Source organism: Artibeus jamaicensis, unplaced genomic scaffold, assembly GCF_021234435.1.
Source record: "Artibeus jamaicensis isolate MK-2021 breed Jamaican fruit bat unplaced genomic scaffold, CSHL_Jam_final contig_956, whole genome shotgun sequence".
In the NCBI taxonomy this organism is placed as follows: Eukaryota; Metazoa; Chordata; class Mammalia; order Chiroptera; family Phyllostomidae; genus Artibeus; species Artibeus jamaicensis.
The window spans coordinates 1,211,960-1,236,705 of record NW_026522021.1 but is presented as its reverse complement, the minus strand read 5'-3'; the positions used below and the strand labels follow the sequence as shown (position 1 = coordinate 1,236,705).

The 24,746-nt window shown below is 52.1% G+C and overlaps 1 protein-coding gene and 1 pseudogene across 1 annotated transcript in view; both read left to right on the top strand.

The window, feature by feature from the left end:
* COL26A1 (collagen type XXVI alpha 1 chain) overlaps window positions 1-3,354 on the top strand; it is a 170,942-nt gene extending 167,588 nt beyond the window's left edge. The window contains exons 12-13 of the mRNA XM_037139114.2: window positions 1,032-1,116; window positions 1,803-3,354. Coding sequence (XP_036995009.2) covers window positions 1,032-1,116; window positions 1,803-1,963 — 246 coding nt within the window. The 3' untranslated portion in view covers window positions 1,964-3,354. The remainder of the gene's footprint in view (window positions 1-1,031; window positions 1,117-1,802) is intronic.
* An 8,174-nt stretch (window positions 3,355-11,528) lies between these two features.
* LOC128625854 (60S ribosomal protein L9-like) lies at window positions 11,529-24,539 on the top strand (annotated as a pseudogene).
* Window positions 24,540-24,746: the final 207 nt, after the last annotated feature.

Sequence of the window (24,746 nt, the reverse complement as noted above, 5' to 3'; positions counted from 1 at the left end):
CGGGGGCCGTGGGCCTTCCGGAGGGTCCTTGTAGGGCCGGAAAGTGGGGAAGATGCTGGAACAGAGCCACTGCGGGGGGGGGGGCTCAGGAGGCAGCGGGAGGAAGGTGGGAGTGCTGGGGTATGAGCCCGGGTTCATGGCTTCTTGTGATGCCAGACCAAGAGGGTGCCTATGACCCCCTCCCCACTTCATAGGAGTGCGACCTGTGGCCCAGGGACTTGGGGCTTAGCTGGGTCCCTGACAGAGCGGCCTGGATGCCCTGCCCCTCACCGGGGACACCCCATCCCGGGTACTGTCCACAGCACAACACCTGGTGGACTCTGGTTCCTCGGTGGGAAGAACGCTGTTGTGACCCAGTGGAATGCTCTTTGGTCCCCTTTTGTTTTGTTTTAACGTATTCTGAATGTCACGGCAGTTGTCATGTTACACAAGAAAAAGATGTCCTTTTTGCTGCTGACCCCAGGCAGGCCTGGTCCCTTCAGCATCACTTTTCAAAGCAGACGTAACACCTGTCCTCTCAATAAATCAGCTCATTCTCAGCACGTGAGGTTCTGGGCCCAGGTGTAGGCCAGGTGTCGCAAGTGCAGACTCGCCACCATCCCTCACTCCCGCCGGCACCGCGGAAGCAGTGGCTCCCCCCCTTTTCGTTCAGAAGGAAGCCAGCAGAGCTCCCCGGCCTGTGAGCCCGTGCTGGGTGCTCTGCAGGGTGTTTTCTGGAAAGAAGGGCACACGGGGGAAGCAGGCAGGCAGCAGTGGAGCAGGAAGAGCCCACACTCGAGGGAGCGGGTCTGGGCATGAGGCCCTGGTCGGCCACTTCCAGGCTGTGTGTCCTGAGGACTCTTGTTCCCCTCTCTGTGCTTCAGGTCCCTAGTCTGTGAACAAGAATTCCAGCACCACCCCTGGCAGGTAGTGGGTGATGGCTGTTGTAGTAATGATGGTGACAGGGAAGAGGCAACAATGGGGGGTGGGGTGGGGACAACATGCACACTGACGCGGAATGGCCCTGACCCTGGCTGCTTCCTCCCGGCCAGGGCGAGGGGGTGCAGCAGCTGCGGGAGGCCTTGAAGATCCTGGCAGAGAGAGTCCTCATCCTGGAGCACATGATCGGGATCCATGGTGAGCGGGGACCAGGCCCAGGGACAGGCGGGCCCACAGCTGGCCACGGAGTCGGGAATCTCCCCCTGCTCCGCCCTCCCTGCTCCTTGCTGCCCTCACGACCGCCACCGCTCGCTCTGGTCTTCCCGCTTCCGTGTTCCCTTTGCTTGGCTGCCAGATCGTTTTCCCCAAACCCTAGTTGGACCCTGTCCCTGCCCGGCTCGAGGACTCTCATTGACACCCTGCCACCCATGACTGACTTCTGTCTAGGTCCATCGAGTCCCAAATCCCTCCCCAGCACAGCCTGGTGCCCAGTGACACAGAGCCACCACCCAGTCGTCTCAGGCCCCTTCCCACCTCCAGGCCTTTGCTCAAGCCCAGCTCTCCACCTGCTAAACACCAGCCCCCACTTCAGGACCTGCTCCGAGTTCTCTTCTGTGAGGCCGACCTCCCCTTTCCCCACAGTGCTCTGCAGAGTCTGTTTCCTCATAGTGGGTTTTCCAGGTCTGTCCTTGGTGGCAGGGTGGTGACTGGCACCTCTTCAGGGCCTGGAGCCCAGCCCTGCTCAGCATTTGCAGAAGAATGAATGAATGAATGAGTAGCAAGCCCTGTCCTCGCTGGGCACAGCACTCCCTGTGCCGGCCAGGGAGCAGAAGTGCAAGTGCCTGTGAGTGCTCCCGAGGCCCACCCTCCTGCTCTCCTTCCAGATCCCCTGGCCTCCCCTGAGGGGGGCTCTGGCCAGGACGCCATCCTGAGAGCCAACCTCAAGATGAAGCGTGGTGGCACCCCACCTGATGGCTCCCTCGCTGCCCTGCTCAGCCCCAACCCCGTGCAGAAGAGCACTGGCCAGGCCAGCAGCGGGAAGTAAGGGCCCAGCTCTCCAGGATAAGCCCCGCCCCACGGAGACCCAGCCCTGAAGCCTGTGCCAGCACTGGGTCTTGAAGGCACCCCTGATGGGACCGGACCCAGGCATGGACAGTCACGGAGGACGTCGGCTCTCACAGCTCGGGGGCCTCGGGGACAGGCGGCACCTCTAGGGATGGGGTCCAGAGGGGCCCGACACCCTTGGCAGAGCCCTGCTGTTGTCCCTGCCTCACCCACCCCTGACCCCCTACAGGAGACAGAGTCTGGGTGGGCCGGGAAGGGTGTGAGAATAATCATTATACTTATCATTTACTGAGTTCCTGAGGCGTCTGGGCCTGTCCAAGGAGCTCTTCCTACGTTGTCTCATTTAACCCTTAGGAGGTAGGCTTGTTATCCCCACTTTACATGGGGGATGGAGGCTTGGAGAGGATAAATAACCTGCAAAACCACCAGACCATGGAGGACTGGGGCAGGATTTGAAGTCAGGCCTCTCGGTTCCTGAGCTCTCTACCCGGCCATCTTCCTCTCTTCACGGGAAACTCAGACAGGGCGTTGAGCACTGGGTTGGGGAGGCTGGGCCGGCCCAGGGCAGGAGGGCGGGGCCCTGGGTCTCCTTCCTCAACTCTGATCCCCTGGCTTAGGCCCGGGAGACCCCGCATAAACCCACGAGCGTCACCTGGACCTCGGGAATGAGAAAGGAACCTTGGAATGCCAGGGCCCTCAAACCAAATTGGTACGGTCCACTGCTGCCTCGGTCTCCCTGAACCTGCCCACCCACCCCTACCATGTCCCCCGCCCCTGAGCCAGAGGATGGAGGATTTAATGGGAACACACACCCTCCGGGGGCTGCACTTGCAGCCCTGCCTTCTCCAGGTCCCTCTGGGAATTTGTTGGCGGGCACTTCTGCATTACATGGAAAGTCTGATGTCCTCTCGAAGTAGAGGGAGGAGGGCTGCCAGAGTCCCAGGCCCTGCTGGGGAGAGATGTGCCTGCCCACAGGGCAGTGGGCCCAGGCCGCTCCACAGTAGTCCCCACACCCCGGTGCCCTAGACAGAAGAGCTCAGTCCACAGCCCTCGAGGCCTCTCAGGCCACGGGGCCTGCGCCTGGACGCCCCGGTGCTCCTCACTCGCTAGCCAGGATCCGCACGATCAAAGGCAGCAAACTCAGAGACTCACAGGTGCTGGCGCCACCCCGAGTATGTCGCCCCCTGCAGCAGGAGCACTCCCTCCCCAGCGCTCTAGGTGCTCCCGGGAGGCCTCGGCCTGCTCCTGGACCCTGGTAACCTCCCCTGCCCTCAGGGCCCCAACCGCCCCTCTCCAGGCAGCTGCGGCCTTCTGCAGGCCCGTGTGGCAGAGGGGCGGTCACAGGCGGGCAGGAAGTCTGTAACGCTCTGACAATAAAGGTGCTCTCCCCACCGGGGTCTCGTGTCACGTGGCTGCGGCTGCACAGGGGCCTGGCGAGCCTGGCCACCTTGACCCCTGGGTGCTACAGGGAGCCGTTCTCAGAAGGCCCACATCTCATGTCCCTGTGACTGGATGTGAGGACAGGTGAGTCCTGGACAGTGCGACACCTGTGGCAGGGGTGGCTGTGGGTCACACCAGCACGGCAGAGGGGCAGCGAGCCATCAGGGAGCAGGAGGAAGGCCCACGGAGGAGGAAGGGGCCTTCAGAGGTCAGCGGGAGTCAGCTGCGCAGGGAAGGGCTCTGCGGGCAGCGTGGGGAAAGGCTGGAAGGGGGGAGGAGGGTGGCTCTCTGGTGGCCCCTCGGGTAGGACGTACATGGTGTGCTTGCAGGGGTGCAGGAGGGAGAGGGTGGGTCGGACAGAGGCATGAGTGCTGCTCCCAGACAGCTGGGCCCCTTTCTCATCCTCCAGGCCACCCTCAGGGCTCCCTGGAGCCCCACCCCCATTCTGCCCAAAGCACCTCTTGGAGCGCCCATAAGACCTGATGCCTGCTGACCAGCAGTCACCTACCCCTTAGTGAAGCGGTCCAGGAGGCATCTCGGTCTCCCAGACCCATCGGCAGAATGGGGGGCTAAGAGAGTCTGTTCTGCTTCCCCAGGACACCAGATGTGCTGCCCTAGTGGCCCCCAGCCTGGGGTCCGCATGAGCTCCTCCCCCTAAATGTCTTAAAGGCAGACCCCGTCACCACCGGTAACTGCATCCTTAGGCCATGGGGGGCGCTGTTTAAGGGGGTGTGGACTGAGCGTAGGTGTGCAGGTGGCAGTCCACACATTCACATAGAGCCCCTGGTGCAGGGCAGACAGGGGTCCAAAGGGGGTGCAAGTGGGGGTTCAGAGGGCTAGGGGCTAGCCTTCCACGGGCCATCATGTTCCAGCACATAGCTCTTCGAGGTCACAACCTGAATTCTCCTGATCTCCCAGGTCCTTACAAAGGATATTGTCAAAGCAGGAGCATAGAGCCCGTTTTATTTAAGTGAGTTAGCTCCACACATAACTTTAAAATACTTAGACATGTGGGGGCCTCCATTTGTCCCCTGGCCTTGGATCCTGCACAGTCTGGGTGGGAGCTAACAGAGCCTGGAATGAGCCCCCAGCACGGGAGCAGGATGTCCGGGTGCTCCCAAGCCCACCTCGGGGCCACTGCGGATGGGCGGGGGTGCAGGAGGGAACCCACTTCCCAGGGGAGCTCCCTGCCAGCTGGGAGGACAGGCCGAGTCTGTAGTGTGTTGGATTGGGCAGGGCAGCAGGTGCGGACCCCAGAGGGGGCTTCAGTCGCCACAGGCTGGGGGTGTGGAACAGGGTCTCCCCAGGGAGGCGGACATGGCCTGGTCCTTCATATGGATGAGTTCAGGGCCCCTGCAGGCCTCACCTCCCTTCAGCTCCATAGCCACCTTCCCCACTGTGTGGAGGGTCAGCTCGGCCCCAGGGAAGCCGAGTGGCTTGCCCAAGATCACACAGTGGTCAGTGGTGAGGCCGGCGTTCAGAACGGCAGGTCTCTGGGACTCGGAAAGTGTGTGCTCTCGGCTGCCAACTTCCTACCGGAAGAGGAGTCCGTGTGAGCTGAGGACTGAGGGATGGCACCGCAAGGGTTGGGGGGACGTGTGAGCAGAGGCCAGTGGCAGGTGATAAGCAGAGCAGGCTCGAGTGAGGAGCGGAAGGAATCCTCACGGGAAGGAGATGGAAGCAGCTTCCAAGGATCAGATCTTGGAGGACCCCAAACGCTGGAAGGAGAGGAAATTGACCCATAGGAGACACGCAGCTTCGGCAGGTTCTCGAGGTCAGTCTGGCCTCATGCCTCCATCCGACCTGACAATCTGACGTGCAAACCTGACACGCTCCCCACTTACTCAGGAATCTGCAGCAGTTTCCTGTTCCTGGCCCCCAGTCTGGGCTCTGTCCCCCCAGGCTCGCCTCAGACTGGGGGCACACAAAGGGCAGCACCAGGCCCATAGCTCAGGCCCAGAGCTTCTCTCATTGGCTGGTGATGGTGGGGGGTGGGGGGATGGGCACTTACAGCCCTCGAGGAAGCACATTTCTTGGCTTTGGGCAAAATCCTGGCATGTCTCCTTCGCTGATGCCTGCAGGCCAACAGGGTCAGGTTGGACCCCTCTGGCGAACCTGAGTGTGTCTGTGCCCATGTGTGGAAACTCTGATCTGTACTTTGGTGTTCAGCCGACAGGGCCCAGTGGTGACAAGGAGCAGTGAGGCAAATCCCCCGGCGCCCTCAGCCAAGATGCCATTGCTGGGCCTCCAGAGTACAGCCAACCTCCACTGCCTGAAACTGGCCTTCTCCTCCCAGTGCCTGGGGAGGGAGAACAGGAGGGGCAGCCCAGGACAGGGGGAGAGTAAAGGGCACCCCTGAGCTCCCACCCTGCACCTGCCTACGCTGGCCACCCAGGGGGTTAATGAGGGAGAATTAGCAGAGGCCCACCCACCCTGCCCCAACCTGTCTCCCCCCCAAGTCTGCTCTGCTCTCCCCCCACCCCACCCCCCGGGGGTGTCCCCAGCCTCTTCTGAGGTACTGCCACCTGCACCCACTTCTCCCTGTGCCCCAGTGTCCACATTAAACCCAGCATTGCCCTTCAGATGCCAACAGGCTCAGGCCCTGGTGCATATGTATATGCATGAGTGTGCAAGCATGCACATGTACTGGTGGGCACGCACATGTGCATGTGTGTGTGTGTGTGTGTGGTGGGACGGGCTGATAGCCCTTCACTCAACACCTGCCGTTCCAGGCTCCTCCTCCGGGGCCCAGAGCAGCCATAGTCCTTATTTCCCCAAGGCCCTAGCCCTGCACTGTTGGCTCCGTGAGAGCCTCTCTCCTCACACCCCTGCCCATCGGAGCCTGGGGAGCAAGGCCCTGACTTGGGCCTTTCCACTGTGGGGGTGGGGAGAGGGGGTCAGGGTCTCCTGGGCAGGGCAGGTGTGGATGCGAACAGGGCTCCTCAGCCCACCGCAGGGAGCCTCGCCTGCTCCACCCTTGCTGGTCAGCAGCCAAAGCAGAAACTCGGGATCCCCTTAGTGACTTCTGGTGAGTACCCCAGTGTGGCAGCTGAATGGCAGGAACTCGGACCGGGCTGGTGTTCACTGGCTCCCACTGGGGATGCTGACTCTGTTGTTAAAATATGAAACGTCCCTGTATGACTGACCCCAGCTCCCCATCTGCTCTCCACCATCCCAGCCCCTCCTAAGACCTCCCACCAATCCCAGTGCCCAGAGCAGGATCTGTAGCAACTGGTGGTCCTGTGCTATACCGGCCAGGAAGTCCTTCTAATATCATTCCCAACATGGACAATGAAAACTGATGGAAGGGCTGGGGGTGAGGGGTGCGCTTTGCCTCAGCCAGGGAGCATCTCCTGGCCTCGGGCAGAGACTGGCTGCTGATGCACTGCCTTGGGGTGGAGAACATCCAGTAAAGGGCCAGATAAACTCAGAAGCAGGCTGGAAGCCCTGGAAAGCCCAGCCTTGGTTCCTAGTCCAGGGCATTCCAGCAGGACCTCACATTTCCTGGTGTAACTCCTTGGGGCTACCACTTGAGAAAACTTGTTCCTGGCTCAGTGGACTGAGTGCTGGCCTGAGAACCGAAGGGTCGCCAATTCAATTCCCAGTCAGGGCACATGCCTAGGTCGTAGGCCAGGTACCCAGTTGGGGCCGCATGAGAAGCAATCATACATTGATGTTTTTCTCTCTTCCTCCTTCCCTTTCCCTCTCTCAAAATAATAAATAAAATCGTATAAGAAAAAAGAAAGAAAGAAACTTGTTTCTGGGGACCAGAAGGAATTGAGGTGTGGCTAGAAGTTTATCGGACCCTCAGTCCCCAGGGTCTCGGGAACCACTTCCGGGCACCTGCCCTCCCAGCATGCCCTGGGTGAGGCTGGCCCAGGCTCCGGGGTGACTCCGGGCTGAGCAGGAAGGGCATGTTGGGGGCATGGTCTTCTCACCCTGAGAGGTGTGAAGTTTGGCACGTCCCAAAGGCACACATGGGGCCATTCCGCATGGGCAGGAACCGCCTGACTCTGGCCAGAGGCATTCCAGGTGCCAGTGGGACACCCCAGGCTTCACCTCCCTGAACCAAAAAGGCGTTTTCACAGCTCTGTCCCCATCACGGAGCTGTGCTCTTGTGGGCAGGGTCACATCTGCATCCCCAGGTCCCAGCTCTGATCACTACAGTGGGTCATGGGACACTTCCAATAGGAAAGTGACTGCTTCCAGACTGTAAGGGGCAGTGACAAGGTGGTGGGCGGGGTCAGGCAGGCACCCAAGAATGGCCTTGGTCAGAACAGAAGCCCCTCCTCTCCCCCCGACCACCCACTCCGGCAATCCCTACCACCCCGGAGATTTCTGGAACACCTCTCTTCCAGACCTGTTTTATGGATTATAAAAAAAGAGAATTTCATGAGGCTTTCAATTACTTGAATTCCAGGGGGATTTATTTTCAATGTTATTAATAAATTCTAGTGTCACCTGTAACTTTCAATTGCCAGTTAACGAACTTGCAGTTGATGCATTGTAAAAGGCAAATTAAATGCCGCTTCGGGCAGGGGCTGACAAATCTAATGAGCGGGTGTGGCTGGAGGAGACAGCCAGACTCCAACTTCCCAGGCTGCCCGCCTCCACACTGATGGGTGTGTGACAGGGGCAAGTGACAACAGGGCCTCAGGGTCCTTGTCTATAACAGGGGATTGCAGAGCCCAACCCTGGAACCTTCATGGTAACTGGGGTTGAAGCTGTTTTTTATTCACAGATAAATGGAGTGAAGTGATCACTGGAGTCCAGAGTCCTGGCCCTGGGGCTGTGGGCCGAGTGGCTGGCTACACGGGTGTCCCGGAGCTGCTGGAACAACGGCCAGAAATGTCTCCGTCAGCCTCGGAGGCTAGAGTCCGAAATCAGGGTGTCGTCGGGGCCCTGCTCCCTCCGAAGGTGCTGGGGAGGTCTGTGCCTTGCCTTGGCCAGTCTCAGCGGCCGTGGCTGCATCCCTCCAGCCTCCACCTTCACCTGGCCTTCCCCCCTGTGGTAGTCTTGTCCTCTGTGTGTCTCTCACGAGGACACCTGTCCTTGGACCTCAGGCCCAGTCAGGTAATCCAGGATGATCTTCTCACCTGAGGATCCTTCACTTACTCACATCTACAATCACCCTGTTTCCGAAGGGGGCCCAAGAATGAGGACTTGGCCACGCATTTGGGGGTGCAAGGCCTTCTTCAGCCTATTACAGTGACTTCGGGCGAGTCGTTTAGCCTCTCGGGGCTTTCCTGCTCCACGTTATCCGGCAAAGGCTCGCTTCACGTGGCAGCGGCCTGTGCAAGCCGGGCGCTGTTCCGAGCCGGTTGTGTGTGCCGTCTCGCTCAGTCTCCACGAGGCCTGATGAGACAGGTGCTGTACCTGTCCTCACTGTGCAGGTGAGCACAGGGGGTTATCCGCACAGTAAGTGGTAGGGTCAGGATCTGAACCCAGGCCATCTACCCCTGCAGCCTCCATCCCTTTTCTTGGAACAGCTTTTTTAAATTGAGCTGTGATTCACATACTGTTCAGCTCACCCATTTCAAGTGTTCGATTTAGTGGATTTTATTACATTCAGAGTTGTGCAATTATCACCACAATCAATTTTAGAACATTTTCATCACCCCCCCAAGGAAATCCTGTATCATTTACTAACACCCCCAATCCTCCCATTCCCCCTACCCCTAGGCAACCGGTAATCTACTTTCTGCCTCTGTAGATTGACCTATTCTGGACATTTCTTACACATGTATTCATACAATATGTGGCCTCTTACATCTGGCTCCTTTCACGTAGCGTAATGACTTCAAACCTCACCCATCTGTGGCATGTACCAGTGCTTCATTACTCCTTAAGTCCCAGCTGGAGCCTGCATCCCCAACCACTGTGATGACTTGTAAGGTCCTCGGCAGATCTGTGTTCCAGAAATCTCAGCTAAACCCTGAGGCTTCACCTGAGAAGATTCTCTGGGATGTGAGGGACTGAATCTTACCCTTCTCCCCACAGTACCGTCCTCTCTACAAGATTCCTGGCACAGCAAGACCCCCAGCAATGCTGGTACCAGTGGGGGACCTGGAGTGCCAGCCACAAGGCTTGGTCACTCCTGAAGCTGAGCTGTTCTGCCCTCAAGTGGGATGGGGCCCCCTGACCTTTCTCACATTACAGACCACAGAGAGCAGGATGTTTGCACAGCACTGGGGTTAAATAACCAGGGCTGCAGGCAGCACCACCCTGGTAGCACCTCTGAGGGCCAACACCTGAGCCCGCCTGGAGCCCGTCCACAGGGCTGGGGAGGGCTGCTGCCAGGGGGTAGGGACTGAGCCTAAAGGACGCTCCTGTTGGACGTGAGGAGGGAGATGTGCTGGCTCTTCGCCGACCAGGCCTCAGGCTGATGTCAATGGAGCAGAGGGAGGAAGGACATAAGAGAAAAGGAGGCACCTGGACCAGTGCTGTGGCAGGCCTTGGTCCCGGGTCCCTCAGGGAGAAGCAGAGAGGGGTGACTGATTAAGATTGGAGACCCTGGACCAAAAGCGCTGCCTGCAGACAGGCCAAGTGAAAGGCCAAGAGCACACCACTAGGCCCGTCATGTTGACTGGGATATGGGATGCTTTGATTGTAAAAGCAAGAGAAACTTATTCTCAGTGCCTCAAGTAATAGGGGCTTATGGCAAGGCTCCAAGGACCTCAGGGGAGCCCCAGGACAAGTTAGGAGTAGGGACAAGCCCCAAGAGCAAGGCCACAGTGCCAGCTCTGATTCATCCCTGGGGTCTCGGCAACGGGAGGAGGTTGCTGATGAATCACAGTTCTGGGTGAGTCCATCCTCCCTCTCACTGCACCAGTGTTCTGTCTCCGACCTCAGAGTTTCTGTCTGCTCGTGACTTCTGTATCTTCCTGCGGCTTGCTGTGACCTCTCGCTCACCCCCCTTTGCAGGAGATGGCTTCGTAGCCACCCAGTGCTCGAAGGGGTGGTCAGACATCTTCACCGTCTCTCCCTCCAGTGCTCAGGCTCCCTGGGACTTTCCCTGAAGTAAGAAGGGCTCCCCCTTCTTGGCAGATGAGCACAGGCCCAGGTCTTGTCTTCTCCCTGCCCCCCAAGATTGGACGCAGACACCTCACAAGGAAAGAGGACTCCGTGGACCTGAGGTCAGAAGCTCTGAAGAGAAGGAAATGTGGACTTTGCTGCCGGTGGGTGGCAGAAGCTGCCATCCCAGAAGGGGAAGGGATGCTTCGGGCCTGGAGCTGGGCTCTCGCTGGGCTGACAGGGCCGTCTGTGCTTCGTCTTACACATCAGTGCTGCGTTCTTGAACGAGACCATCCTACCTCCCGCCCTCCAGCCATTCAAGGACCTTGATGGTGTCCCTCCAGGTTCTCAGCATGTAACGGCAACAAACCACCGCCCACTTTCTCACCTCGGTGCCCATTGCCTCCCTGGCAGGCCCAACTCAGCAAATTGAGCATGAAAGGGCCTTGGCCTTAATGTTCTTCCTGCATCATGGCCATAAAGGGAGAATTTTTTTAAAAACATGAAACCAAAAGGTATATCTTAATTAGGGAAGATGTGCAGTGAGGCCAGACTAAGCCCTGCTGGGCACAAGCCCTCCACTTTGTGAGAACGAATGCTTTTAACGCAGCCCCGTTACCATGGTGATTACCAAGTCTCAGCTTACTGAGGTGGCGTTGCAAGTCTGTGGGGAAAGAACAGGTTATTCGATAAATGATGCCGGGACATTTGCTTAGCTACTTGAAGGAAATAAAATTAGCTCTTTCCTTCAGGTCAAACTCCAGCATAACCTTCAGAGGATTTAAAGAAGTAAATGTAAAAAGGGAAATCATCAACAATCTAGAAGAACCTGGAGACAAATATTTGATCTTGGGATGAGTAAAGATTTTCTAAACATAAAAGCAGTGGAAAAATAAGAAAGAATAAGAGAATTTAGCACATACAAATTTAATCTCTATGTTTTAAAGAGCCATTCAACAAAACTTATTGGGGAACTAAAAAACAAAGTGTGACAAAGGGTTAACACCTCTAATATATAAAAAGCAGTTATAAAACAATGAACTTTGCAATAGAGAAATGGTCACGCTCTCTTTGCTGCATCTACTGCAAGGATGAAGACCATTCTCAGCAGTCAGACCATGGACATCCCAGAACATGCCGACATCACTCTGAAGGGCTGCGTGGTTATTGTGAAGGGCCCCGGAGGCGCCCTGGGGAGGAACTTCAGTCACATCAGTGTGGAACCCAGTCCCCTTGGAAATAAAAGGAAGAAGCTCTGGCTGACAAATGGTGGGGCAATAAAGGCACTGGCCACCGTTCGCCCTCTCTGCAGTCACCTACAGAACAGGATCAAGGGTGTTACCCTGGGCTTTGGTTACGAGATGAGTCTGTGTACGCTCACTTCCCCATCAAATGTTTTATACAGAGGGATGGTTCTCCTATTCAAATCTGAAATTTCTTGGGTGAAAAATATAGCCACAGGGTTCCAATGAGGTCAGGCATTGCTTGTTCAGTATCTCAAGCAACACTGAACTTGCATCCAATTCAGCTGCTTTGGTTCAGCAAGCTGCAACTGTTAAAAACGAGGGTGTCAGAAACTTTGGGGATGGCAGCTATGACTCTGAAAAAGGTGCAGCTCAGCAGGCTGAGGTGTCCAGGTCTAGAAACAGCAAGATGCCGAATGAGTCCTCAGACTCATCTGTGGTATTTTATTTTAGTTTTATTTTTTTTTAAAGATTTTTATTTATCTTTAGAGAGGAAGAGAAGGAGAGACAGAGAGGAAAATCAATGTATGGTTGCCTCTTGTGTGTCCCCTGCTGGGACCTGGCCTGCAACCCAGGCATGTGCCCTGACTGGGAATCAAACCAAGACCCTTTGGTTCACAGGCCCGCACTCAATCCACTGAGCTACTCCAGCCAGGGCTTGCGGTATTTTAAAGATGCAATGAAAGCCATGCATTGATTTGAGGGGAAAGAAAAAATAGTCAAAAGGAGATATACAAAAGAAGAAATAAAAATATGTAATACACATTTAAAAATATTTAGCTTCACTGGTAATCAAAGAAATGCCCACTAAAAACACCAATGAGATTCCCCCTGTGAGGTTATCAAAGACTGTTTAGAATTATATTACTCAATCTTGCTGAGCGGAGTGGAACTGAATGAACATTCTTACCCCCGAGGGCACAAATATGAGGGCACAAATTAGTATAAAATTTCCAGAAGAAAATTGCTTTTCACCATATGAGCTTTTAAATGTCCATACCACTGACTTGGTATTGTCACTTGTAAGCCACCCTAAGGAGAACTGAAGCTAAAAATGTGACTACAGTAATATTCACTGCTGGTATTTAACAGAAATTTATAATTTACGCAAACACTAGGTCATGACTAAAAAAAATGTTGGTACATAAATATGAAATATTGTGCAGCCATTAAAACAATGTTTTGAATAATATTTAATGCATGGTATTATGTCTGTGATACAATGTTATGTGGGAAGGAAATAGTATATCCGTCAGGGTTCTTGGCTGCAGGCAATTGAATCCCTCTCTGCTCGTCTGGGTGAAGCAGAAAAGACGTTCAGTGGGAGAACCTGGGAGGGTTCCCAGTGGGCAGGAACACGGGGGAACCGGATGAGAAACAGTCCATCGGCAGGACAGCCACAGACAGCCCAGATCGGAACCCCTGGTGGGTGGGGAAACCGCTTGGAGTGCTGCTCTGCAAGGAACACTGCTTCCTGCCACGGCTGACCCTGCAGGTCTGACTGGTCAAGTGCAGGGGAGGCCCACTTCCCTCAGAATCAGAGCGGGGAGGTCAGCACCGTACAGGGCAGCCCAGTGATTCCAGTGCTGCCCACACAGCGCAAGCTCTGGGCCAGGTCAAATGAAGACAACCCCTGAGAATGGAGCTTTTTGGGGAGCTGCTAGACCAGTCACAGGGCGACAAATCCCTGGGGGTGGGACTTTTGGGGGAAGAGCCAAACCTGTTCTTTCCTTTCTATTAGCTTCCGGTGGCTGGTTTCCACTGCCACCAGACTGGGGAGGCTAGCACTTTTCAAGCCCACAGTAGAGCTGGAGGGAGAAGTGGGGTTAAGGCAGATTAAAACTTCACAAAGCTTGCTGTTCTCACTGTAATTTAAAAAAAAAAACCACTCCTCAGATTATTGCAAGCCTTTGGTCACGAGAAAGTTGATTTTGAAACTTTTGGCCAGCTTTCTCCGTTGCTTTTCTGAAGGAGCAGTGTTTGGAAGTCCTTACTCTGTTGTTCCGGAAGTGCGGCCCCCCACCTGTTTGTGTAAAGAAATTTTATTGGAACACCACCATGCCATCCACTTATATATTGTCTGTAGCTGCTTTCAAACTTCAGCTGAAGAGCTGAGTCATTGCAACAGAAACCATCTGGCCCCAAAAGCCTGAAATGTGTACTCTCTGCCCTTCACAGAAAATGTTTTCCAATCCCTACAGTAAAGCAAGAAAATGATGTGAAGATTGGAATGGAGACAGCGAATGGCCATTATTCCCAGATGAAAACCATTTTGCATTTAGAAGAATTTTAAGTGTGTGAACTTGCTGGGATGAATAAGCGAGTTTAGCTGGGTCAGGGTGCTACCCACACCCCATCATCCTCGGGCCTCTGGATCCAGCTGAGATGGGGTGAGCATGGACCACCTTAGCTCTCCCGCTGATGACAGCTGAAACAATTGAACGGGGGCCACAGAAAGGAAGAATATGTAAATGGCCAGGCTAAAATCCTGGCTACCTAAGGACTCTGAAAAGTAAACCTCAGGAAGTAGGTTGGGGAAGGGAATCACAACTCAAAGAATAACTGAAATAGCTGTGAGCTCCCTGATTTGACTGATTGCTTTTCTCCACATTTCCAAGTTAAAGTCTATCACAGCCCAAATCCTGGAACTCTGGGCGGGGATGGAAATTGAACAAGCTCTGAGAAAGGCTCTGTCTTTCTGGCCACAGAACCAGGAATGGGGCATCTTGCAGGACTGAGAGCACAGATGGAAATTCCAATTTTTTTCTTTGACTTTTAACTGGCGTTGTGCTGAGACAAGCCCCAGGCAGGAATCTGTAGTCCTGGGTGACAGCAGCCCACGTGCACTCGGAGAGCAAACATTTCCCTCTGATCACCTGGGCACGGGGCCCTTTGATCCAAAGAGGGTGGGGAATCCCCATGTTTTTCTCTTTTTTCTGTTGCCACTTTTCCCTGAGGTGGACTCCGTTGTAGGAAGTGTGGCAGAGCAGAGAGACTAAAACCCTGGCTTTCTAGTGAGAGCCCCAGGAAAGAGTTGGAGTGTTGTTGGTCTTGTGGAGGAGGGAGCTAGAAAAAGGGATTCTTTAGATGTGTGGGAACAGTCCCAGGGCTTGTGTTATGTCTGCGTGAAACTGACCTGAAACAGCATAGCCAAGGCCTTGACAACTGAGGATGGAAAACTGTCTGTAAGGGACCAGATAGTAAATATTTTAGGCTTGTAGGTAACATATATTCTCTGTCACGTATTTCCCTCCCTCCCTCCCTCCCTCCCTCCCTCCCTCCCTCCCTCCCTCCCTCCCTCCCTCCCTTCTCCCCTTCCTTCCTTCCTTCCTTCCTTCCTTCCTTCCTTCCTTCCTTCCTTCCTTCCTTCCTCTCCCTCTCTCTCTCTCACCCCCAATCCCTTACAAATATAAAAACCAGCTTTATCTCATAGGCCTCTAAACAACAGTCTGCAAGCTGGATTGGGCTTGTCCGCCATACTTTATTGTCTCCTAGTGTGGACCACGACCAAAGTCCCAAACTAGCCTCTAGAGAGCGCACATGTGAGGTGGGCCAGAATAACATCGCAAAGGTGTTAAAAATGTAACTTGCACTGCAATCGTGGCTCAAAAAAGAAGGATCAAAACTTGGAGGCTGAATCTGGCTGTAACGATTACCTTCTTTTGACAAAAAATCATTTATCAGAAGATTTTAATAGGACCCAGAATTCCCTAACATAATGTGCAAAGTTCCAAGATAAAATCTAAAGTTACTCGACATAGTTACAAAGAACCAGGAAAAAGTCAATGGTTCTCCAGGGAAAGGATAATCGATGGGTGCTATATTAGTCAGGGTTCTCCAGGAAAACAGAAGCAGTAGGATATATAGATCCTGTATGGTAGATAGATCCACAGATATTTATGATGAAAATTGGCTTGTGCAGCTCTGGAGGTGGAGAAGTCCCACAGTTTGCCATCTGCAAGCTGGAGATCCAACAAAGCCAGTGGTTTAATTGAAGTTGAGTCTGAAAGCCTGAGAACCAGGAGCTTTGATGTCCAGGGGCAAGAGGAGATGAATGTCCATCTGCTCCAGACACGTGTTTGCTGCCTCTGCTGGCACCACACATAGGCTTAGAGAGCGACTGATTTTCCAACCTGGAATCCTGCACACTGCACCTTGGGCCAAGACGCCTATTTTTACAGAAACGGAGGGACAGTGCGCACATGACAATGGGATCCATGTTCCTTCCAACTCGTGATCACCTGGAAGCAGCCAGCCTGGTTGACCATGGGAACTGCCCACTGAAGGGAGGCTCAGCGAAAAAGTGCCGGTTTGAGCCAAATTGTACTTGGGATCTGTTTTGATCAGGTATGGCGAGGCCAACAGATCGGGAGGAGACTGTCATGAAGGACGGCACTTTTACTCACAGTTCCCCAGAACCAGGAGCCATGGCACACCATGCAAGGCCACATGGAGCAGCCCCTGGGTCAATTACTAGGTGCAGAGAGCAAGGACAACACATGAGCAAAGGGTTTATTGTGGACTTTGAGAGAAGGAATGGGTAAGGCAGGGAACAGGCTGATTAGATTTGAGACCCGCTAGTTTGAATAATTTTAGCAGGCTTGACAGTGTAGGGACTGTCCAGTCCCTACTTGCCTGATGCCTGGCCCTGGGATGATTAGAGCTCAGAAGTATTGACTCCTGGAGAGTAAAAGCCAGACAGAGAGGGTGGCTGAGCTCTGGACTGGCTGCTCTGCATAGCAGAGGCATGAGAGCAAACCACTTGCTACCTCCAGTTATTAGCCAGACTCTCCATCTTTTCACTTTCAAGCCATCCGTGTCTTTGGATCTAAAGTGAGTCTCTTGTAGCAAAAAAAAAGCAATAAAAACAAATTTACAAAATGAAAAATAAACTGAGTCTCTTATAGACCATAAACAGTTAGATTGTGTGTTTTGATGCTTTCTGCCAATCTCTGTGATTCGGTTGGAGGGTTTAATCCATTTACATTTAAAGCAACTACTGATAAGGAAATATCGCTTTTCTACCTGATTTACAGCTTTTCTTATCCCTCATTTCCCATATTACTTCTTTTATGTTTAGTTAATTTTTTGTAGTAAAATGATCAAATTCCTTTCCAATTTCCTTTTGTGTTTATTCTGTATCTATTTTCGTTGTGTTTATCATGGGGATTACATTTAACATCTTAAAGCTGTAACACTCTATTTTGAATTTATACCAGCTTAACTTTAGTCACACACAAAATCTGCTCCTTTACAGCTTTGTTTTCACCCTCTTCAGGTGTGGATGCCAGAAAATTATATCGTTATAGCTCTGTTGCCAAAACATAAACTTGTAATTCTTTTAAATGCATTAGTCTCCTATATTATGTAGAAAACAAGATTTGAAGTTACACATCAAAATTGCAGTAATACTAGCTTTTATACAGATAATTTTCAATGTATTAGCTTCTCAAATCACGTGGAAAGCAAACAGAAAGTACGGTTACAAACCAGTGTTACAAGAATCCTAGCTTTGCTAATTTCCCGTGTATTTATCTTCACTAAGATCTTTAATTCTCTGCACAGCTTGATGTTGCTGAGAGGGTCCTCTCATCTTACCTCCCAGGTCTCCCTTGAACATGTCTTGCAATGCCAAGTTTAGTGGTCAGGAACTTCATCACCTTTGTTTGTCTGGGAAGACTTCATTTCTCCCTCACTTTTGAAGGACAGTTTTGTCAGACTTAGGATCTTTGGTTGACAATTTTGACTACATCAGCCTGCTTCTGCCTCCAAAGTTTCTGAGGAGAAATCTGCTGGTCATCTTAGTGAGGATCCCTTTTATGCCATGATTCTCTCCTCCCTTGCTGCTTTCTCCCTTTGTCTTTGGAGAGTTTGATTATGTCTCAGTGTAGGCATCTCTGAGTTTATTTTACTAGTAATTCATTGCGTTTCTTGAACGTCTATATTCATGCCTTTTGTCACATTTGGGGGGTTTTCAGGCATTATTTCTTTGAGTAGGCCTCTCTTCTTCTTTCTCTCTCTTTTTCTAAGACATCACATGTGTATGTCGGTTCGTTTAACGATGTCCCACAGGACACTCAGTCTATGTTCACTTTTCTTCAGCCTTTTTTCTTTCCGTTCCTCAGCCTCAACAATTTCCATTGCCTTATATTCAAGTTCACCGATTCTTTCTGCTGTCTAAATCTGTTTTTCAATGCCTCTAGTGAGTTTTTTTTTAATTTAAGTTATACTTTTTGGCTCTAGAATTCCATCTTGATTTGTTTTTAGGTTTTCTATCTCTTTACTGATATTTCCAACTGTTCTTTGCATGTTGTTTTTCTTACTTTCTTCACATCTTCCTTTCTTTGAGCATCTTTATGGCAGTTATTTTAAAGTCTTTGTCTAGTATAACTGCCATCAGGTCTTTTTTAGGGACAGTTTCTGTTGATTATTTTTTTCCTTTTTATAGGCCATACTTTTCTTCTTCTTTGTATGCTTTAAAAATATTATTATTAGTAGTAGCAGTAGTAGTAGTGCCATATTCTACCTCTCCCCACCCCCTTTTCACCCTGGTAATGACCACCGTTGTCTGTGTCTATGAGGTTTTTTTTTTTTGTTTTGCTTAATCCCTTCACTGTTTTCACCCAGCCCCCAAACCTGCTGCAGTCTGTTCTCTGTCTCTATGACTCTGCTTCTATTTTGCTTATTAGTTTATTTTGTCCATTAGATTCCACATATAAGTAAAATCATATGATAAGTTTCTCTCTCTGACTTATTTCACATGGCATAATACTCTCCAGGACCATCCATGCTGTCACAAAGGGTAAGATTTTCTTTTTTACAGCCAAGTAGTATTGTGCCACAGCATTTTTATCCACTCATCTACTGAGGGACACTTGGGCTGTTTTCAAATCTTAGCTATTGTAAATAACACCGTGATGAACATAGGGGTGCATATGCTCTTTTGAATTAGTGTTTTGGGTTTCTTCAGATATGTTCCTACAAGTGAAATCACTGGGTCATAAGGCAGTTTCATGTTCAGTTTTTTGAGGCATCTCCATACTGCTTTCCACAGTGGCTGCCCCAGTCTGCAGTCCCACCAACAGGCCCTGGGTGCCCCTTTGTCCACAGTCTTGACACCATGTGCTGTTTGTTGATTTATTGATGACAGCCATTCTGACGGATATGAGATAATATCTCACTGCAGTTTTAATTTGCATTTCCCTGTTGATAGTGAAGTTGAGCATTTTTTCATCTGCCTGTTGGCCATCTGTATGATCTCTTTGGAGAAGTGTCTATTCAGGTCCTTGGCCCATTTTTTAATTGGATTTTTTTTTGGTGTTCAGTTATAAAGTGATTTATACATTTTGGATATTAACCCATTATCAGATGTATAACTGGCGAATATGTTCTCCCATTCTGTGGGTTGTCTTTTCATTTTGTTAACAGTTTTCTTGGCTGTGCAAAAACTGTTTAGTTTGATGCAGTCCCATTTGTTTATTTTTTCTTTTGTTTCCCTTGCCTTTTTTATTTTAAAAATTAATTTATTTTCCAATTATCATTTACATACATAATTTCTATGATTTTTGGTAATATTTCTGTTGTAAATTGAACACTTGGATCTAGGCTGAATCCAGTTGAATATTAAATTATGTGGTAACTCTGGAAGTAAGATTCTTCTCCTTCCTCAGGATTTGATGTTTTTCGTTATTACCTAATGTTTTTCGATTATTTATAGGACGTTTCTGTGCCAAGGATTATCAGCCTAAAACATAAACATAAGGTCTTCCTAGATCCTGAGCCTTTCCCGGGACATGCACGATCTTCCTAATTTTCCCCATATATGGGTTGTTTTGAATGTCTTAGTCTCTAATGTCTGTCTCCCAAAGAAAAAGCAGAAAGGGAAAGGGGCATATGGAAGGACGCCAGCTCCTTAAATTCCCCGGAAGTCACTTCCGCTTAAGAGGGAAAGGCTCGCAGCAGCGGGGGAAGTGCAACCCCAACTCGGCCTGCCTCTCTGTCTGAACCTCTGCGACCAGAACCCATGGTCCAGGATCAAAGCACAGGCTCTTAGTCCGGGGGTCCTGGTGGAGGGTGGCCAGGGCAGCAGGGAAGCACTTCGGTGTTTAGGGTGGTTGCTATTTACGGACACACACGGAAGAGACAGTCATACGAGTGTGTATGGGCAGGATATCTGCTTCTGAGCTTAGTAACTGACAAAGTTCCGAGCTTGGCAAGTCATGTATGGGTCTGAGGCTTGAGCAAGTTAAGTCATTCATAACCATTTCTGTCGTGTATTCATGAAGATGCCATGTAAACATCCGTTTTTGGTGGTTATCTGACTGCCTGGGCCTACCTCTCTGGTATCCAGCATGCGGAAACCAGGTAAGTAATCATTCTTCGACTGACTGGGGCTTCCTTCAGCCAGAAATTTGTCTTGTTTGGTTTGATGGTCAGGTTCTGACAAACATTGCATTATCATGCTTAGAGTAATAGTTGTGATACTAATGGAAAAATAACACTTATGGGCACTTACTAAATGCTAGGCACTCGAGTAAGCACTTTACATGCGGCATCTTGCATGCCTCCTAATTACTCTCTGGGATAACCATCATTGTTTCTTCCACCTTCTTGAAGAGGAAACTGAGGCTCATAGAGAGAGGTTAAGTAGCTTGTTTGGGGTCACTCAGCAGGTAAGTGACAGAGCTAGTATTCTCACTCGTCCTCTGGGCTGCCTCTGAAGTGTCCTCGTGAGAGCCAGCCCCTGGCTCAGTGCCTGGCACAGTGGGGCGCAGGCGGGGCCCTGTGAGGTGGGTTCATCTCTGCACGTTGGCTCCAGTGCAGGGCCCAGCTCAGCGTGCCCATTGGCCTGTGTCTGCTTTGTGGACCTGTGCACACACAAATGAGTCCAGCCACTGCTGTCCCTGGGTGAGTAGGAGAGGCCTTGAACTCCACTCTGGATCAGCCCTTCTCAGTGCTGATGTACTGCTATTGATGTTCTTTGGACATAATTTTCAATGAGACAGGATCATTTGGAAAGCCATAAATACACATTCAGATGTATGTGATGGATAATAAACTCGGCTCCAATGAGTCACTCGAGCCCTCATAAATCTTGGCTGCATTTTCTTGCCTGGTGCCTGTAAATCAGGCCCTATCTCTGCCTTCTTCTCTGTTGCCTTGATGGCCCCGACCTGCCATCCATCGTGCTGCAGGTGGAGTGTCTGACAGCGGCCCCGAAAGCTGCCCTCGTGCCTTGCGTGCATCCTGCCACAGGCCTGGGCGGCCCGGGCACCTGACCAATTTTAGGGCTCCTCTGTGCTTTTCTGAACAGCAGCTGCCCGCATATCATGGTTTGCATGAGCCTGGTGGAGTTTTAACAACATGCAAGTTTTTAAAAGCAGGTTATACCTGTCCTTGCCTATTTCCCGTTGTGTCCCTATGGCTGTTTCAACATGCTGACAATGCAAGGGGCCAGGAGTACCTCTCGGTGTCTGGAGCCAGTCACAGGGGTCTGAAGTGGTTCCTTAACTACAGATTGCACCAAGTCCCTTTTCTGGGCCTCGGCATGCTCATCTGCAGGATAGAGACCCAAATCCCTATTCGCCAGGATTTTATTACTCAGAGTAATAACACTCTGATAATCAACATTAGAGAAAGCCTCAAACTTCAGCTGTTTAACTCAACACAAAGGTTTAAGTTTGGTGTGGAGGACTTCCTGCATCTTACACCATTATTATCTGGAATGTGTCCCTCTAAGATTGCTGCAGCAGGAGAAGAGAGAGACAGAGAGAACACATTGGCTCCTAACCGCTTCGGCCCAAAGTGACACGGTCACCTCCACTTACATCCTATTGGGCAAAACGAGTCACATGGCCCAGGCTAATCGTAAAGGATGCGGTGCAATAGAAAAGCACGTGGTTAGTTGGTAAGCACTTACATTCCTGCCAGGGTGGTTGAGTGTTTAATTAAGTGAAATTCACAAGAGAGGGCAAGAATGGGCTCTAGCAGAGCCTTGAGATGTCAGAGGGGAATCCAGATTGGGATTGGTTGATGGAGGATTCACTCCCAGCCCTCTTTCAGATGGTCATCCCTGTTCACGGGCAGAGTTCACCATCATGCCTCTTTGGTTGCCTGTTTATAAAGGTCCCAGAGGCAGGTTTCTAATAGGTGCTTGGGAAGTGGGGTTCATCCAGGCCAATATCTTCTGTGATAGAATACATGCTCCCTGAGGGTCAAGCTCTGTCCTCTTCATATTCCCACCACCGCCCTTCCCTTGGGCTGGCACCTAGCAGCACCCATGGCCTTCCCCAGACCCTGGCTCCTCTCAGTCTCTGTTGTGGTTTCAGGTTTCATTACTCAAGAAAATGAGAGAAAGGCTCCTACCAACAGATGGGCCACACCTGCAGGAAGCCCTCTGGTTTCCCCAGCTCCTGTGAGTCTGGGGAGAACATAGGTTGCTTGCAGCCCTCTAGGCTGTGGCTGGATAGGGAGGCAGAATTTGGCATATGAAGGTCTTCCACGTCTTCGGGCCCACCTGCCCACTCAGCAGCCTCCCACAGCTGGACCACATGGATTTTATGGCTGGAACTTTTAATGCATGGTCGGCCCCTCTTCAAGCTTAGAGGTAGAGGGTCATGGTGAGGAGGGGAAGCAGGAATTCTGGGAAGGCAGGGCTCGGTGTGCTTGGAGGAAACAGACTGATTTGCTGTCTTCTGCTATCGGGGCTGGAGGTTGGAACTGCCCAGGGCCACCCCTCCAGTGGTTGAAGACAGCTGGGCTGGAATGAACCAGCCTAAACTGCGGGGCAGATGCTCCAAGTTCTAGTCCTCACCTGGCTGCTAATTTAATATGCAGCTGTAAGCCAACCCTCTCTACCTGGGCCTCTGCTTGCTCATCTGTAAAACAGGGTTGTGTTTATCCTGCCCACCTTACAAGGTTAGCTACAAAGCACTTGAGAAGAGGTTCAGGGTGGGGATGAGGATGGGGATGAAGGGTGGGTGAGCCAGAGGGACCCTGTGCTGGGATCTAAAATCCTGCCTGTGACCAGCTCTGGGCTGAGGCAGCAACTCTGGACCGTTGGAATGTAGGTGATGACCAGAGGTCGGCACTGAACCAGAGGGGCTGTCCTTCCTCTCCTTCCTCCCACTCCAAGGGTGAAATCTGCTGCCAGTCCCCTGTGGAACTCTCTTTTTCCATCTCCCTTCCTCAAAAGCACCCCATAAAACACTAAAAATAAACACTGTGCATGGCTTTCATTTGGGCAGGGTTTGTCTTTCCACTTTTATTACCTCTTACCACGTCATACCAGCCTTTTATCTTTGTGCACCCAGTTCAGTGACCCTGAGAGGCAGGCCAAAGGCAGCATGTCCAGGCCTGTCTGGTCAAGTGCGGGCTCCCTTCCTGGAATGTTAGGGTGAGCACAGGGGGCTGCCTGGGTGAGGCAGCAAATGCTAAACTAAGCAGATGAGGAGGCATGGGGCCTGGGTTTTAGAGGATGAGTAGAAGTCAGCGGGAAAAAATAGGCGGACAGCATTCCCAGCAGAGGAAACAGTGCAAAGGGACAGAGAGAGGGCAGCTGGGGTGGGAGCAAGTGGAAGTCCAGCGAAGCTGGATATCGTGGGGCCTGAGGGAGGAGATGGTGGACCCACAGGGCGGGAGGGCTGCGCTGTGGAGGCCTTGAATGCCAGTCCAAGGTGCCCAGGCTTTATCCTGAGGGCCGTGGAGAGCGGGGAAGAACATAGGTGAGGTGAGGGTGCCCTGGGACACCTGCCCACAGGGCCAGCCTTTGTGACAGTGCTGCTTCCTGTTGTGTTGACGGGAGGCGGTGGGTGGCAAGCCAGACCTTCTCCTCCCAAATTCAACCTCCTGAGCGAAGGAAGTCCTGAAAGATTCTAAAAGGAGACACCACATAAAATGACTCTTTTAAAATGTCAACATTTCCGTGATTTTGTAGAAATTAATCAGGAACATATGTGTTCTATTTTTCATAAAATGCAAGGGATCAAAAGGGAAGGAAAAATCTCTTAGGGTAAGAGACAATGTGAGTTCCATCATCAGTGAAACACGCCACAGCTTTGGGAGCACGGGGCCTTCCTTCCATCCAGCATCCCCTGTGCCCCCCATGGATGTGGGCCCCAGGCCTGGTGTGGGACACAGAGGGGTCCCAGACCCCACAGTGCTCCTGGGTAGGAGGAAGTGCCTGCAAGTGAGGGACGATGGCAGTCAGTGTGGCCAGGGCAAGTGGGGCTAGAGGAACCCAGAAGATGCTTCTAGCCCAGCCGCTGGACAGACCCGACAAGGCTCAGTTAGAGGGAGACTGGTGAGAGCTGGGGGCAGATTAGGACTGTCGTGAACACCTTCGTAAAGACTCTGGATTCTCCCTGCACTTTCCCCCACAGCTGTCTGAGATCCAGTGCCTGGGGCAAAAGCTCAGTTCAGCGCAGCCTCCCTCTTACAGTGGGATCTGTCCTCAACCTCAACCCTCAGTGCCCTCGCTATAAAATGGGCATAATAATGAGGCCCATTTCCTCCAGGGAAACAGTGAGAGGGCAGGGGTCACTCACTTGGGCCTCTGTCACCCTGGCCTCACCCCTGCTGCCCTCACCTGGCTCTGCGCAGGGGGCTACAAGTCAGGGGAGCCAGAGGCCCAGGCGTCCAAGGCTCCCACACTCCTGCATCCATCCCGGGCAGTCAGGAGCCTGCCCAGGACGCCAAGCGCCGAGGCCCGTTGTACTTCAGCCTCTGCACACGAGATCAGGCCTCCCTCCACCCCGCACCCCCTGCCCTGAGCACCCTAGCCCGGCCGAGCAGCGCCGGGCCCGCCTGGCCACCCCCGCGGCGGGCGCCGAGCCAGACCTGCGGGCGGCGGTGAGCTAATCCGGCTAGACGGGCTGCCATCTTGGCACGGCCCGGGGCGCCGCAGGCCGCGGGGAGCTTCAAAAGGAAAATTAATGTCTCTTACTAGCAATTAGAGGAAATTATTTAGATAGAAATCTTGTTTTATATCTCCTCGTCCTTGTTTTTCAATCCCCAGCCTTTGATTTCTTTCTTCTTCGCGGATTCTCAGAAAGACACGGCAAGCGG